The sequence below is a fragment of the Salvia miltiorrhiza genome, chromosome 2, assembly GCF_028751815.1.
Source record: "Salvia miltiorrhiza cultivar Shanhuang (shh) chromosome 2, IMPLAD_Smil_shh, whole genome shotgun sequence".
NCBI lineage: Eukaryota > Viridiplantae > Streptophyta > Magnoliopsida > Lamiales > Lamiaceae > Salvia > Salvia miltiorrhiza.
The window spans coordinates 15,341,512-15,358,354 of NC_080388.1; the positions used below are offsets into that span (position 1 = coordinate 15,341,512).

General features: G+C 35.7%; 1 protein-coding gene across 1 annotated transcript; it reads left to right on the forward strand.

Moving 5' to 3' along the window:
• The first annotated feature begins 15,062 nt into the window (after window positions 1–15,062).
• On the forward strand, window positions 15,063–16,625 carry LOC131011339 (uncharacterized). Its single transcript, XM_057939125.1, has one exon. The coding sequence runs from the start codon at window positions 15,298–15,300 to the stop codon at window positions 16,435–16,437; it is 1,140 nt and encodes a 379-aa protein (XP_057795108.1). The 5' UTR covers window positions 15,063–15,297; the 3' UTR covers window positions 16,438–16,625.
• Window positions 16,626–16,843: the final 218 nt, after the last annotated feature.

Here is a 16,843-nt window from a genome sequence, read left to right on the forward strand (position 1 = left end):
TATTCCAAAGTTGAGATGAAATTATGAAGGCATGCACGATGTCATGCTAACTTTCCTTAGGGATCACATAGAGAAAGTCATCTCTTAGAACAATCACCAAACCTTCAAAAGGTTTTTTAGCCCTATCGGAATATCTCATAATATCCTTTAAGCTACTCTCGAGCGCTTCAAAGCAATATATGTGCGTCATTGGTGCCTCATCCCAATAATAAGCTTTGTTTTTTTGAGGACTCCAGTTAAATCATTATATGGGTTGATCTTGCTGCATGTGGAGTTTTCGTGACAGTCCAATGGTATACTGAGGCAACAGTAACCAAGCTATACCACTCGAAGCTACCGAGAATATTATATCGCCCCTCCCACGTATGGCCGAACACAAGGTGTTCCAAATATATGTCTTTCTTGTACCATCGTATACATATAGAAAGAAAAATTCTCCATCGCCACTCTCAGTCGCCGTCATTACTTTTTCATAAATTGTCCTTTGCTCATCTGTCAAAGAATGATATAGCCAGAAAAATTGATTAAACTGGTGGAATTAGCAATAAGCATGTATGTTCTCCTTCCAAATGAAAAGATAAACGTTCTACTTGGAAAGTTCAATAATGAATTGGAAACTCAAAAATCATCCACATAGCCTCACAGGCATAAATGTAGTTATACTTTCATTCATCCTATCGTTGACTTTAATGATGTATTTGAAGAGAAACTTGACAGATTGCCCTTAATTGCAAACTCAACATTGATGTGGTCAGGATACTTCACAATCAAAAATGGATTGTATGGAACCACATATTTGTTATCAAGAAGAATTGCGTTTTTTTTCCATGGTGACACTTTTATGTCTTCTCTTAGACTACCCACAGTCGTGACACTCGTCCAACCCAACCTTACTCAACTTTTTAATAAAATATTCATTTATCTCTCATCCACCTACACAACCCACAACCTAATATAATTTTCACTCCCAATGGTGACACCAACCCAACCTACATATTTTTCCTTTTCACTTTATTTTTAATTATCTAATATCTAAAATAAAATACTCATTAAAATTAAATATTTATTTATTATATTTAACAAAATAAAATAAATATTTATTTAATTTGTTCTTCAATAAAAACTCATTTACAATATTATATATTTTAAACTTATATAATCGTATTAAAAAAATTATATGATAAGTGTTCAAAAAAAATACTATATATTATAATTGATATTTTATTCAATAACAAATGAAAATGATAAAAATTAAAACACAAAATTGGAAATAAAGCTACAAATTGATATGTGAAATAATAAATTATAACTAAAAAGATACAAATTAAATATTTATTTTGTTTTGTGAAAATATATTAAAATTTGACTTTATTTATAGAGAAAATAATAATATGAATTTTAATATAATTTTTATTTTCAATAAAGAATTAACTATGATAAAATATAGCTTCCAAAAACTATGATAAAATATATTTAAAATATAAAATTTTAACAAACGAATAAGAACATGCCATGTGTAAAAACAATAATAAAGTACAAATGGTGACTTAGGGTGGATGGCGGTAAAGTCTATGCTAAGCTGAGTTTTCTACGCTCCATCCTACGATTGCGACACGTGTCCTCCTTCTTTGAACCACAACTTTTTACTTTTGGGCCCAAAACTCGGACCGGTTTAGCAATAGCACTTTGGGCCGTGGTTTCTCATCCTTATACAGTTATACCAGTCTCGATTGCTACGCTGGTATCCGTACCAGCATTATTTTTCATCCCATTAAATTTCGACACGTCACTTAAAATTTTGTTTTGCTTCTTCCCATGTTACAAAGGAGACGTTAACTTGTTCACCATTCTTCCCAGGGTTCTCCAGTATTGTGAACGTTTGAGCTTCTTTTTTTTACCCGAATACAGCCGGTTCCTTCAATTCCTATTTTGTGTTTTTACCACTTTACTAAAACCAGCTGTATGTACTTTTAAGTTACCTGAAATATAAATTGGCGACAACGGCCATGGCCGTGGCAGTGGTCTGCCGCGTTGTTCATCGCCGGTGAAAGAGACGGCGACAAATTGGGGATTTTGGACTTTGCTCGATTTAAGAGAGACAGTCGAGGCGATGGCGACGACGACCATCCGAATTTCTAGTGATATTACCGGCGGCAGGAGTGAGATATGTAGAGGGGGTGGAAGAAGGTTTTGTGTGTCTCTCTTCTTTTGCTGAATTTTGCAGAGAAAGGTCGAGTGAAAGAGATGAGTAAGAAGTTTCTTAATAAATTAAAGCCGACATTTATATGAATTCAGTTATGTTGAATCATGTATTATTTAAGTGATGACTTAATTATGATTTAATCAGGCTTAAATTGGTGATAGTTAACATAAAAGCAGTATTACTTACTTGACTTAAATGTAAATTATAAACAAAGTTACGTAATAATAATAACAATAATAATAATAATAACAATAATAATAATAATAATAATAATAATAATAATAATAATAATAATAATAATAATAATAATCCATCCGCCCCACTATAAATAAGTCTCTTTCTATTTTGGGTGTCACACCATAAGTGAGATTCTTTCATTTTTATGTAAAAATTTTACTTTTTAAACACATTTTCATTTTTCCACTTACACACAAAATACACGTTTTTTAATTCTCGTGTCCAAAAAAATGATCTCATTTATACTGAGATGGAGGAAGTAATTATGTACTATAAATATAAATTATTAATTAAATGATTAATAGCATGAAAGGAATTTGCATTAAACAACTTACAAATAAAAAGTAGTATTAATGATGAAATTGTCTTTCATAAATGAATCTCAATTTGATGAAATTGTTTCACAAATTCAAATTGGGGATTTCACTATTAAGTCTCAAATATCATTTGCATATCATGTTATGCACGAGAAACGTTTTTATATTTTTATATTTATATTCAATTGATATCAACTCAATTATCATATTTATAAATATAATTGATATCAAATCAATTATTATAATTGATTGTATTGAAATACCTCTTGTAACTTAAAAAAAAAAATGAAAGTAAGATAACATGAAATCGAATTGAGGATAATGAAATTGAAGTAACATTACATGAAATCTAATTAGGTATTATTAAATCAAAGTAAGCTTAGTGGAAATCGAATTGGAGATTATGAAACCGAAGCTTGATTAGAAGAAATCGCATTGGGGATTATCAAATTGAAGTAAAAATAGTGGAAATTGAATTGAGGATTCTCAAATCGAAGTATGATTAGTAGGAAATCGATTGTGGGATTCTCAAATTCATGTATGATAATTGATAAGCAAAAAATCATTTGGGGATTATGAAACTGAAGTACAATTAGTGGAAAATCATTTGAGGATTCTCAAATTGAAGTATGATTAGTGAAAAATCATTTTGGGATTGTGAAATTGAAGTATGATTAGTGGGTAATCATTTGGGGATTATGAAAAATGATGTATGGTTAGTGGAAAATTATTTAGAGATTCTCAAATTCAAGTATGATTAGTGGAAAATCAATTAGGGATTCCCAAATTGAAGTATGATAGGTGGGAAATCATTTGGAGATTATAAAATTGAAGTATGATTAGTGAAAAGTCGTTTGGGGATTAAGAAAATGAAGTATGATTAGTGGGGAATCGATTGGAGATTCTCAAATTCAAGTATGATTAGTAGGAAATCATTTGGGTATTATGAAATTGAAGTATGATTAGCGGGAAATCATATGGGTATTCTCAAATTGAAGTAAGATTAGTGAAACATTATTTGAGGATTCTCGAATTGAGATAAGATTAGTGAAATAAATCGATTGGGATTATGAAATTGAAGTTAGATTAGTGAATACCCATATGATTTCCCACTAATCATACTTCAATTTTCTTAATCCCCAAACGATTTTCCACTAATCATACTTCAATTTCATAATCTCCAAATGATTTCCCACCTATCATACTTCAATTTGGGAATCCCTAATTGATTTTCCACTAATCGTATTTGAATTTGAGAATCCCCAAATAATTTTCCACTAACCATACATCATTTTTCATAATCCCCAAATGATTACCCACTAATCATACTTCAATTTCACAATCCCAAAATAATTTTTCACTAATCATACTTCAATTTGAGAATCCTCAAAATCTACTGTTAGATATTTTCAAAACGCCATTGATGCCCCGAAGGAGTGAACGTCAAAGATCTCCACAATTAGGTTGTTCTTAGTTTCGGTGATCTGGTCGTATGTTGTGCTTGCATTAATTGCGTTTTTTTGTTAGTGGTAACCCAGCCGCGGCTAAAGTTGCAAAAATAAGAGCTTGAATACCGTAATTGGATATTCAAGTGGAAATTTGCCAATACCTCCGGGTAAATTGAGAATACCGTCGAATTAAATTGAGAATACATCCGGGTAAATTGAAAATATCGTCGGGTAAATTGACAATACCTCCGGGTAATTTGAGAATACCGCCGGGAAAATTGAGAATACCGCCGGAAAAATTGAGAATACCGCCGGGTAAATTGAGAATACCGCTGGAAAAATTGAGAATACTGAGAATACCGCCGGAAAAATTGAGAATACCGCCGGGTAAATTGAGAATACCGCCCGGTAAATTGAGAATACCGCCGAAAAAATTGAGAATACCGCCGGATAAATTGAGAATACCACCGGAAAAATTGAGAATACCGCCGGAAAAATTGATAATACCGTCGGAAAAATTGAGAATACCGCCGGATAATGTATACATTGTCAAATTTAGATTATCAATAGTTAAAATACCAATTAATTTTATTAATTAACAATGAATATAATAAATTCATCACAAGATGTAATAAAATTTAAAATTTATTTAATTTGATATATAATATACAAAAAAGAAAAATTAAATGAGCAAGATGTAATAATTTAAAATTTTAACATATTAAAAGTTTATATTTTAATAAGTGATAATTTTTCCTTAAATTGTTACCTATAAAAACGAAGTAAATTTTTAAGTGGTAATTATGATTGGACACAGATTTTAAGGTCTTTCTAAATAGCTTTTATTCATGTTTTTATTTACTACAATCTTCTGATTATTTTGTGTTATAATTATTTAACTCAATTGCTCAAACGAATCAAACAACTATACGGGACATACACGATAGGGGACACAATATCTTACACAGTTTACTATACAGTAAAATGACATAACCGTGTAAGTAAATGTGTAGATGTCACCTAATTGTATAGTCAACTGTGTAACTAAGAACACCAACTTTAGAGTTTTTTATTAAAAAGAATTTTCGATAAAAAATCAACACACACCTTAGATCATGTTAATCAATATGTTGGAAGTTATAATTTACCACTTAATTATATTTCATTTTCTAACAAATTGGTAATTAATAATTATTTGAAGTTGTAAGTATTTGAAAGAGTTAATCTTGCTTCAATAAATATCTTCAATATATTAGTGGAGATATAGGTAATAGTATAATTATTAATAATTGATGCACAATTCATACTTGTAATTGTTTATCATAATCATCAACTTTAATGATGTATACTTATAATTATTTTAGGCTATCCATCCACGTCAATTGCTCAAACGAATCAAACAGCTATACGGAACATACACGGTAGGGGACACAATATCTTACACAGTTTACTACACAGTAGAATGACATAACAGTGTAACTAACTGTGTAGATGTCACCTAACCGTGTAGTCAATTGTGTAACTAAGTAGAATTATTAGTTGAACTTCAATTGGAGATTCTCAATTTGAACTTGATTAGTGGAGAATCCAATAGAGAATCTCAAATTTGAACTTGATTAGTGGAGAATCCAATAGAGAATATCAAATTTGAACTTGATTAGCGGAGAATCTAGTTGAGAATCTCAAATTTGAACTTGATTAGTGGATAATCTAGTTGAGAATCTCAAATATGAACTTGATTAGTGGAGAATCCAATAGAGAATCACAAATTTGAACTTGATTAATGGAGAATCCAATAGAGAATCACAAATTTGAACTTGATTCGTGGAGAATCTAATAGAGAATCTCAAATTTGAACTTGATTAGTGAAGGATCCAATAGAGAATCACAAATTTGAACTTGATTAGTGGAGAATCCAATAGAGAATCTCAAATTCAAGTATGATTAGTGAGAAATCAATTGAGAATTCTCAAATTCAAGTATGATTAGTGGAAAATCGATGTGGGATTCTAAAATTCAAGTATGATTAGTGAAAAAGTCATTTGGAATTCTCAAATTCAAGTATGATTAGTGGAAAATCGATTGGGGATTCTCAAATTCAAGTATGATTAGTGAAAAATCATTTGGGGATTCTCAAATTCAAGTTTGATTAGTGAAACATTCATTTGGAATTCTCAAATTCAAGTATGATTAGTGGAAAATTCATTTGGAATTCTCAAATTCAAGTATGATTAGTGGAAAATCGATTGGAGATTCTCAAATTCAAGTATGATTAGTGGAAATTCCATTGGAGATTCTCAAATTCAAGTATGGTTAGTGAAAACATCATTTGGAATTCTCAAATTCAAATATGATTAGTGAAAATCGATTGAGGATTCTGAAATTCAAGTATGATTAGTGAAAAATGGATTGAGAATTCTCAAATTCAAGTATGATTAGTGAGAAATCAATTGGGGATTCTCAAATTCAAGTATGATTAGTGAAAATCGATTGAGGATTCTGAAATTCAAGTATGATTATTGAAAACTCGATTGAGGATTCTCAAATTCAAGTATGATTAGTGGGAAATCAATTGGGGATTCTCAAATTCAAGTATGATTACTTGATTAGTAAAAAATCAATTGGAATTCTCAAATTCAAGTATGATTAGTGAAAAAATCATTTGAAATTCTAAAATTCAAGTATGATTAGTGAAAAATCGATTGAGAATTTTGAAATTCAAGCATGATTAGTGAAAAATCAATTGGGGATTCTTTAGAACATGCTAGAACGTGCTATAATTCACATATATTCCTTATTACATAGCTTTAAATTATAAAGTATGCTACAACATGCTAAGAATTTACGTGTATTATTGATCTCCAATTAAATGATATAATACTCAAATTTATATAAAACATAGCTCGAACAACATAATAAAAATAATAATTGAGCAAATTGAGATTTAATCTCATCAAATTGATTCTCATTAGTGTCATTAGTGAAATTTCACATTCGAATTAATCTAACTAATCTAATCAGTTCCGTATAACATAGCTTGAGCATGCTATTTTGAATATTTTATTTGATGCTATGATGTTTATTGTTCATTTAATTTTTTTCTTGAAGAAATAGAGCATGTTTTAAATTTAAATTAAGGTGTTGGGCGTTCTTTGTCGTAATGTGTGATACTATTCTCAATATTATATCTATTCATAGTCTCAAAAAATATTATATATATTCATATAATTTTTTAAATTTATTTTCAATCTCACTAATAACTTATAATTATTTTTGCATTTACAATAAAGTTTTATATAATAATCAAATAATAATAAATATTTTTATTCGTGTGTCATGCAATGTGGCCAGTTATACTTTAAATCTCACTAAGTATGTTTAAGTTTTATTATACCTATCTCTAACTATAAATATATTTAATTATTTAATCAGTTTTTTTGTAATTTAATTCGGAGTACATCCATAGCATTTCTTTGTCATTGAAAATTGTACGTGAAATTCCAAAAGTAAAAACAGCTGTGGGTCCCATTTGAAGAAAGTGGTATAATGAAAACAGAAATTGAAGGAACCGGCAGTATTCTTAAAACCGGTCGGTTTATATTACTTTTCAAAAAATTTAATGGTTTGGTCAAGCAGAACACGTGTAATCATCTTATGATGGGAGTGTAAAAAACTGGGTGTAGGATAGACTTTACCGTGGATGGCCGCCTCGGTCACGGAAATTTGTGACTTTGTGATTTATTTTATTTTTTCATCTATTTTTTGTCTTATGCGCGTGACACTCCCCCAAAGTCACGTTGGGAGTAGTCTTATAAATTGGGAATGCATTATCATCAAGCTTTGTATGATCAACATGATTTTTTGGGTATCTTTTTAAACACTTTGAATTCACAATGCAAGGTGATTTTTTTTCCAGCAATATTTCCTACTTTTCAAATTGTTTAGATTTTTGTATTTTTCTGACCTAAGGCGTCGCCTGGATGTAACAAATCAATTGTAACATTTGCATTTTCATCATGGTGTACCTGTCACACCCCAATTCTTGAAAAAATAACTACAATTGAGGTGCGACTAAATCTTTGAAATAAACATGGAAAAATCATTGTGGAATCCGAATAAGTGGATATAAAATCGGGCAACGTCTCTTTGAATGAAGAAAGACAGAGGTGAGGGGTTAATGTCTAAGGCTAAAGGTCTTGGATTCGAGTCCCCTGTAGCGCGGCCTTTTAATTTCTGTATTTAATATTGTAAATTTATCAAAAAAAGAAAGACAGATACAAAATGATATTAATCAATCAACAATGTAGCTAAGCTTCAGGATCACAAGTTCGGTTTCATGCTTTTGATAACCAATATTTATTAATCTGCTGAAATGAAAATTTTATTGAAAAGAAAGAAAGAAAATTTGTTACAAAACCGGTGTAACTAAAAGCAGTACAGCAAGGGACCAATGTAAGGCGCAACACGACCTAACGAAAAACCAAAAAACAAAACCACAGTTCAGGGGGACGGGAAATTCGCCGCCACAGATTACGGCCAAACCAAAACCCATCGGCGACTCGTCCCCCTAAGCCGGAAGAAACACAGCTCAAGCACAAAAGAGCCAACAACAAAACCCGAGGGGGCTGCACTGGCCATCCAGAGAAATCTGCAGTGGCCGGACCAAGCCGAGCGTGCAGCACAGGATGCCCACCGAACGCATCATGAATCTTCCCTGCACTGGTCACCTCCGGAACCACTGGAGACGTCGCATCAGCGCAAACGGGAAAAAGCGCATATCTGCCAAAAACCAAGAACCAACGGAAGAGGAAACCGAAACAGCAAAAAAGAGCAAACAAACACAGAAAAGGAAAAAGAGGGGACAACACCACAAAACGAGCCCCAGCCCATGGAGGGAAGACCCAACCAAACAAGACAAACTGGCCACCAAACAAACTTCAGAACAGGTTGAACTCCAGAGGGGCACAACCTCAAAACAAGCACCAACCAAACCCAGGAGCAAAAGATCCAACCATCACAGATGAAGGGAAGAACAAAAACAAGGGACATCACAGCGAGAAGACCAAACAAGACGATCAGACCCAGTTCTCCGCTAGCAGTGAATCTCCTAAAGCAATTACTTTTATAATCAATTCTCAAACTTATTAATCATATGCTCAAAACGTGCTTTTCAAGGTCAAGATCACGGGATGAAACCATTGGTGGTAACCCAAGTTTTCCCGCGTGATTTCCCATGCTCATAATGAGGGATCCATCAGAGGAGCAAAGACCAGCAGCAAACTCCAATACCAACCAGAGAAGATAATAAGCTTATCGCAGTGAAGACACTCCTGCTAGCATCAACCGGACAAATCACGACAAGCAAGGACCGCCAAGTGTGACTACCCAAACTTTGGAAACCTTCCCAACACCCGGACAGCAGGACCAAAAGAACCAGATTAACAACCCAAACAAACACAAACCAGTGCCCCAAGGAGACCAAGCTGGACCAAAGAAGTAAGAGAGGCAAGAAAGTGCGAAAGGGAGAAGTCATCACACCAGACAGGCAGAATCACTAACAAACAAACGAAACAAACAAAACGCAAGCAAGAAAAGAGGAGAGGAACACCCAAGAAAGAAGAACACCTCAATTGACAACCCGAATGTAGGGAAGTTGCCGCCTGTCATCCTTCACCAACTGTAGGATATCCGGGATCGTAAAATTCCAATAGCCTTCCTCCGCTACAGAAGAAGCCAAACAGTCCGCAACCCGGTTCCCTTCCCTGTAGATGTGAGTGATAATAAAATGAAAACCAGCAAGGGAAGAGAGAACCTTACGCCACCGGCTGAAGAACCTCCAAGGAACCGTGTCTGACCGAGAACTGAAAAGATCCACCAAATAAGCGCAGTCAGTCTCGATCCAAACGTGTCTCCAACCATGATTGACAGATTGCTCCAAAGCAATGATGAGGGCAAGCAGCTCTGCCTCAAAAGCCCAACCACGTCCAGCAGAGAAATGAAAACAACCCAGAACGCTAGAAGAATCTCTGATAACTCCACCAGCGTGAATCAGAGGAGGGGATCCATGAACCGAGCCATCAATATTGATTTTGCGCCAAGGAGTCGGAGGCGGAATCCAGAAAACATAAACAAAAGAGGTCGGGCGACGAGGTCTGCTTGGCACCCCAAGACCATGAAGAATCAGTAAGTCCTCAACAGAGTTAGCCATCTCACCAGTACATAATTGGGAAGTTTCCAAAATAAAAGATTTGATCTGGATCGAAAGTGCCCTCTCAGAGACCGAAGCCGCATCAAATACAACTCTGTTACGAATATTCCAGATGCTCCAAATCGTGGACATAACACCCATTCGCCAAAGATTTACAACCTGCTTGCTAGTCTGCACCTTCATTGCCCAGAGAAGCAGACTCCCAATGTCGTGAATCAACGGACTATCCACCCTGAACCAGCCGAAAAGGGAGCGCCAAATTTGTCGAGCAAAAGTACAGTCCCAAAAAAGATGATCAATATCCTCATTCGCATTCCGGCAGAGAGGGCACCAGCCCGGACCAACCAGCCCCGAACGACGAAGAGAGCTAGCAGTCGCAAGACGCCCCAGAATCACCCGCCAAGTGACAATGGAACGCCGCATTGGGATAAACGGAGCCCAGATCCACTTACCCCAATCAACGGTCGGAAAGCAGGGACGAATATGATCCGAAGCAAGCGACGCGGAGACCTCACCAAAATGAGAATGGGTCCAAGCTCTTCGATCCTCTCCCTCGCTAATAGGAACCGAGACAATATCAAAGGCAATATCCGGAAAGATCTGCAAAAAATTCAAAGTAAAGTGCCAGGTATAATCAAAGTAGTAATCCGAGATCGGCTGCAAAAGAGCATGATGAAAAGTATCCGGAATGCCGATTCTATCAACCAGACGATACCCTAACCAGTTATCAGTCCAAAAAAGAATAGTAGAACCAGAACCAATAGAACAATGAGTGTCGCTGACGAGAGTCTGGATAGCAGCTCGGGTGCCCAACCAAATCGTAGAAGAGAACCAAGGGGACCGAGGTCTTAGGCACGCATCCAGATAGCGTTGGCGAAACAACTGAAAACCCATCGAGTCCGCAGTAATCAGCAACCAGCCTAACCTCAACATGAAACTCTGGCTGATGTGTGTAAAGGATTTCACATTAAGCCCACCCTGAGTCTTGGGGGCGCAAACTCGATTCCAAGCCACAGATGACTTAGGCCTAGAAGTAGTGCAGCCAGTCCAAATAAACGACCGACAAGCTCTATCCAAATCATGAAGAAGCTTAGTTGGCCAACGATATATCAGCATACTGTGAACAGCCGCGCTCTGAATGACTGAAGTGACGAGGCAAAGACGGCCCGCCATAGATAACAACCAATATTTATTAATCATAATCTTGAAGTCAAGAGTCTAAACTCATCAAGAGACATCATTAAGAACATAACATAAATTCTAAAACGACCAAAAATGAAAATTCATTTTTAATGTTTCCATAGGATATAATTATCCCCAAATTAAAACTGAATTAGGCATCGAAATTACCAGTGTGGCGCGACCGTCCGACGAGTATAACAACCCTAGCCTTATACAATCACGCGACGATGTCTTCTTAAAAATTATTCTACTATTCTATAAGTTTATTGATAAATAAATATAATTAGTAAATTTAATTAATATATAATTAAATATGAATTAATTATATTTTAAATACACACTGGTTAGAATCCGAATATGAAAGCCAATAAAATATTCAGCTTTATATTTAACCAATTAATTATTTTTAAATAATAATAAATGTAAATATATAAATAATTTCCAAACTTTCAATCTTTTCTTAACTTTCTATATTTTCCATGAAAACTCTCAAAATTCTCCTATTTCACTTTAAATTCCTACATGCATTTGTTTAAGAATGGTTAACGGACTCGTTGGCTGGTTTTATGTCAGCCTAAATCTCGTGGTGGTTTGGGGTTCAGGCAGCTCATCCCTTTTAATCAAGCTCTTCTTGCTAAACAGGTGTGGCGACTTATTAAACACCCTAACACTCTTTTGGCTCGTGTTTTGAAACACAGATACTTCCGCGAGACTGATATTATGCAGGCTCATATTTCTTCCAATTGTTCTTTTACGTGGCGGTCCATTTGTTGGGGTCGAGAGTTACTTCAACGTGGGATTCGGTGGAAACTGGGCAATGGCAAAACCATCTCAGCTGTTGGGGATAAGTGGATTCCAGGAAGGGGAGCCTGGTACTCGGATTCTGAGTCGAGTTCAAGAAATTGTGGGGTGGTTGCGGATTTCATATCTCCGGAAAAAGTGTGGGAAAGAGATAAACTTCAGTTGACCTTTCCACCTTTCATTGTGCAGGACATATGTTCGATTGAAATCCCCAAAGAAGAAAAAGATGACCTTAGGTTCTGGGAGTTCGATGAGAAAGGCAGATATGGAGTCAAGACCGGTTACTTATGTGCTACAGAGTTCTACAGACCACATCACGCGTCCCCTTCTTCATTGGCGATTTCTAGTTCTTGGTGGAAAAAAGTGTGGGCCTTAAACATTCCACCCAAGGTTACTCACTTTGCTTGGCGAGCTCTTAAGGATTTTATTGCTATGAACCAAAATTTGGCAGCCCATCATGTCCCAACGTCTCCTATTTGTTTCTGGTGTAACAGAGATTTTGGAACCACTACCCATGGATTGATCTGGTGCGACTCGGTCAGGGGAGCTTGGAAGATGACAGAGTTTTGGACCCCCATCTGCCGCCTGAAATCTTTAAGTTTGGCTGACCTTTCCTGCGTTGTGAAGGATCATTTTGGAGTTGAGGGTTTGGAGCGGTGGTTCTTCTCTCTTTGGTTGGTGTGGAAATTCTTGTGCGACGTGAAACATGGTAATCGCTCGGCAGCTGATACTCTTGATTTGCTAGGCGGGACTCGAATGTTATCTTCCTACCAGAAAGCTCGTCACCAGGTGGTTATTGAGCAACAACTTCTCCCTAAGGAAGGCTCGAAAAACTGGTACCCTCCCCCGATTGGCATTTTGCGAGTTGACGTCGATGTGGCCTATCAGAATAATGGTCGTCGTATTGGTGTGGGCTTCCTGATTCGAGATTCTGAGGGTCAGGTGGTGGCGGCTGGGTGCCAAACCATTGGTTATTCTCCTACTGTTTTGATTGGTGAGTTACACGCTCTTCTGATTGCTGTGGGTTTCTGTTTGGAGAATGAGTGTGGGCCGGTGGTTGTTTTTTCGGATTCTCTCCTTGCTATCCATGTTCTCAACGACTCTCACCATGGGTCGGAGTCTTTGTGTGATGATCTTTGGGAAGCCTTCGCTCATGCTCGCCAGTTCGCCGTGGTTGATTTCTTTCACATGCGCCGTGAAGCTAACCGAGCAGCTCATGAGCTTGCTCAAATTTCCTTTTCTTTTTCTGATGTCATGATCTGGAAGGCCGACTATCCTAGTTGGCTTCGAGATATTGTTATTTCCGATTGTTCTTAATGATATTTCGTCGTTTTCCTCTCAAAAAAAAAAAGAATGGTTAACGGACTGACACAAATCGAATGGGCCCAAATATATATGTTCGACACTTCGTAAAGGGTAATTTTAAACATAGCCCGCATTTTTCTCTATATAGCCTCCAATTTAAAATAATAATAAAAATATTATTAAAAATAACTGTCTTTTGCAGGCCATGCTTCTCTTATCTTTTTATTCTCTCAATATCATTACCAACTCGCCACACTAATAATCAAACCTTTCATATGCGACCTCTATCATTTTTTTGCCCCGATAATGATAATTAAAAGCTTCATATTTAAGCAAGAACATATCCATAATTATCAATTTAAGTACATGACGGAGGAACAAAAAATGATAGTTGTCTCGAACAATTGACGAGCATTTGATCGAAAAAATCTACAATTTGTGCATAAACAAATTGATGTATTGAATGGAAATACATAATTTGAAAACGAAAATCACAAAATTGGTTGTCGTAATTCAAAAGGCTTTTAGGAAAATCACTACACTTCCTTCATCTCTGCTGCTGAAAACGAAAATCACAAAATCCTAGAGGTACTCTTCATCACTACACTTCCTTCATCTCTGCTGCCAAAAAGAAGAAAGGTAGAAGATTGCTAAATGCGTTATGGGTGGGAACGGTTTGGACGCTTTGGGAAAAAAGAAACGAGAGTCGTTTTCAAGGAAAGATTTGGGATATTGAGAGACTTGTTTTACAGATCAAGGGTAGACTTTGGAGTTGGAATGAGGTTTATAAAGTTTTGGAGTTGAGAATCCCTTTCACCATGTGGTGCTCAAAGGGTTTCAATCTTTCATTCTTGTTTTGATTGGCATCTCTTGTGCCTTGCTTTTCATCTCAATAAAAATTTAATTTTACTGATCAAAAAAAAAAAAAATTCAAAAGGCTTTTAGGTGTATAAATTAAATGAAGAAAAAATTGATGCTGAAATTCCCTTTGAAAATTTCCAACTCATGGAAGAATCTTTCATATGAGTTTTCACGTAAACCAATTTCTTGATTTACTTTATTGAAGAATTAATACTTTGAAATTCACAAAACAACGACAGAACTTCTTTGAATTGATACTTTGATTATTGGAGAATTAATCACCGCAAATAGTTGATCAATTCTATAAGGAATTGTGGTGACTGTAGAAAGAGGGATTGAGAGGTGTGGTCAGTGCCGCTGCCAAAGCTGGTCGCGATGTAGTGACTGAAATTGTAGAAGGGGGCTACACACTATAAACTTTAAGTTCATGCAAACGGTTCATGAATTTGACTCTACAAGAGTATAATAGTACATTCAATAATATTTATTATTTTAATGTAGGAGGTTGTATGGAGAGAATTGGGGGCCATGAATAAAATCACCCTTCATTAAAAAAATAAAGAAATTGAAAGTAATATTTCCTCCCTCAGTCACTACAACGGAGATGGAGATGGCCATGGCGATGGTGGAGAAACCCTCAATCGAGAAACTTTGAATCGTTCGATTTCGCAGGCAAGTTATTTCCATATCCCGACACAATTGATTCTTCTCGTGTATTATCGAATTTTCTCCACTATGATTGCAATGGCACTCAGGAATCTTTCCTGTTTATGTTTGAGCCCTAATTCATTTATCTGCAACCCCAATGTTCTCTCAATCCACTTTTTTTCGACTGCGAGAGCCAAAAGACTAATAATCCCTTCCCCTGAAATTTACGATATGCTGCTCCATAAACACCAATTTTCTCCTGAATTGGCTGCACTTGCTTCATCGCGCTTACCTAAATTTAGAAGCCCCAAAAGAGCTGATTCAGTACTCTCATTCCTCAAAGAGAATAGCTTTACGACTACTCAGCTGCAGAAACTCGTCATATATAATCCTCGGATTCTAGGATTTACTATTAAAAGTTTGGAATCCAGATTCAAGGTATTCCAAGACTTGGGGCTTTCTTCCGAGGAGATTGCCAAGATAATTTCCAGTTATCAAGTGATTTTGCATTCATGTATGGCCAGCAAGATCATTCCTTCCTTATCGATGCTAAAGGCCTTGCTGGGATCCAATGAGGAGGTGGCCAGACTTTTGAAAAAATGTGCGTGGTTTTTGAGGTCCGATTTGGAGAAAACCTTAATGCCAAATGTGGAAATCTTGAAGAGTTGTAGTATACCAATGGAGCGTATCCTTCAATTCCTCTACACTCGGCCGAGATGTTTCTTAGTCAGGCCGGATATTATGAGGAAATCTGTAGACAGGGCCGTGGAATATGGGATCTCTCGGACTTCGACTGGTTTTATCCACGCTCTCGGAGTTTTCTCTTCTACGAGTGAAGGGATGTGGGATGTCAAGTTGGAAACTCTCCGTAATTTGGGATTTTCTGATGTTGACATATTCACAATGTTTAGGAAGCAACCTAATGTGTATTCAGCATCTGCAAAGACAATGAAGAATAAAATAGAATTTTTGCTTACTACAAAGAAGTACAATATATCCAATATTGTCACTTATCCAGTGGCACTTATGTGCAGCATTGAGAAGAGGCTTGAGCTTCGGATGCAAATTCTAAGACTTCTGGAAAGTAGGAATCTCATTGAAAAGTGGCCTACTCTTTCAACACTTTCTATATCTACAGACGATAAATTTTTTGATGGCTTTGTTAGGCCTTATTGTGACGAGATTGGCCAAGAATATATCGCAAAAATATGTCAAGCGCAAAGGTAAATGGAGCTTTAAGTGGATGCTCAAGAAACTTGTATAAAGTTCTAATGCTTAGGTAAATTAATTTCTTAGATTTTGAACTTGTATGAATCTCGTGCTTAATGTTTGCATCCATCCTGTTTATCTAAGTAATCTTGTATATTTAAGCTTGTATTGCCCCATATTTTCTATGATTATGAATTTTGTCGCAATGTTCCTCTGTTACCTAGAGTCCTAATGTTCTGTGTAATCTGTTCTGGGCTTTTGTTGATATCTTTATTTTTAGAGGAATGATTTACATTGAGATTACATTCTACCTTCTTTATAATATTGATTGATTGTTCGTGGGATTTATTAACTAAATTGCTCATTTACATTTTAAGAGAACCGTTTGGCAACTTATTCAAATGTTTGATAACTTATTCAAAAT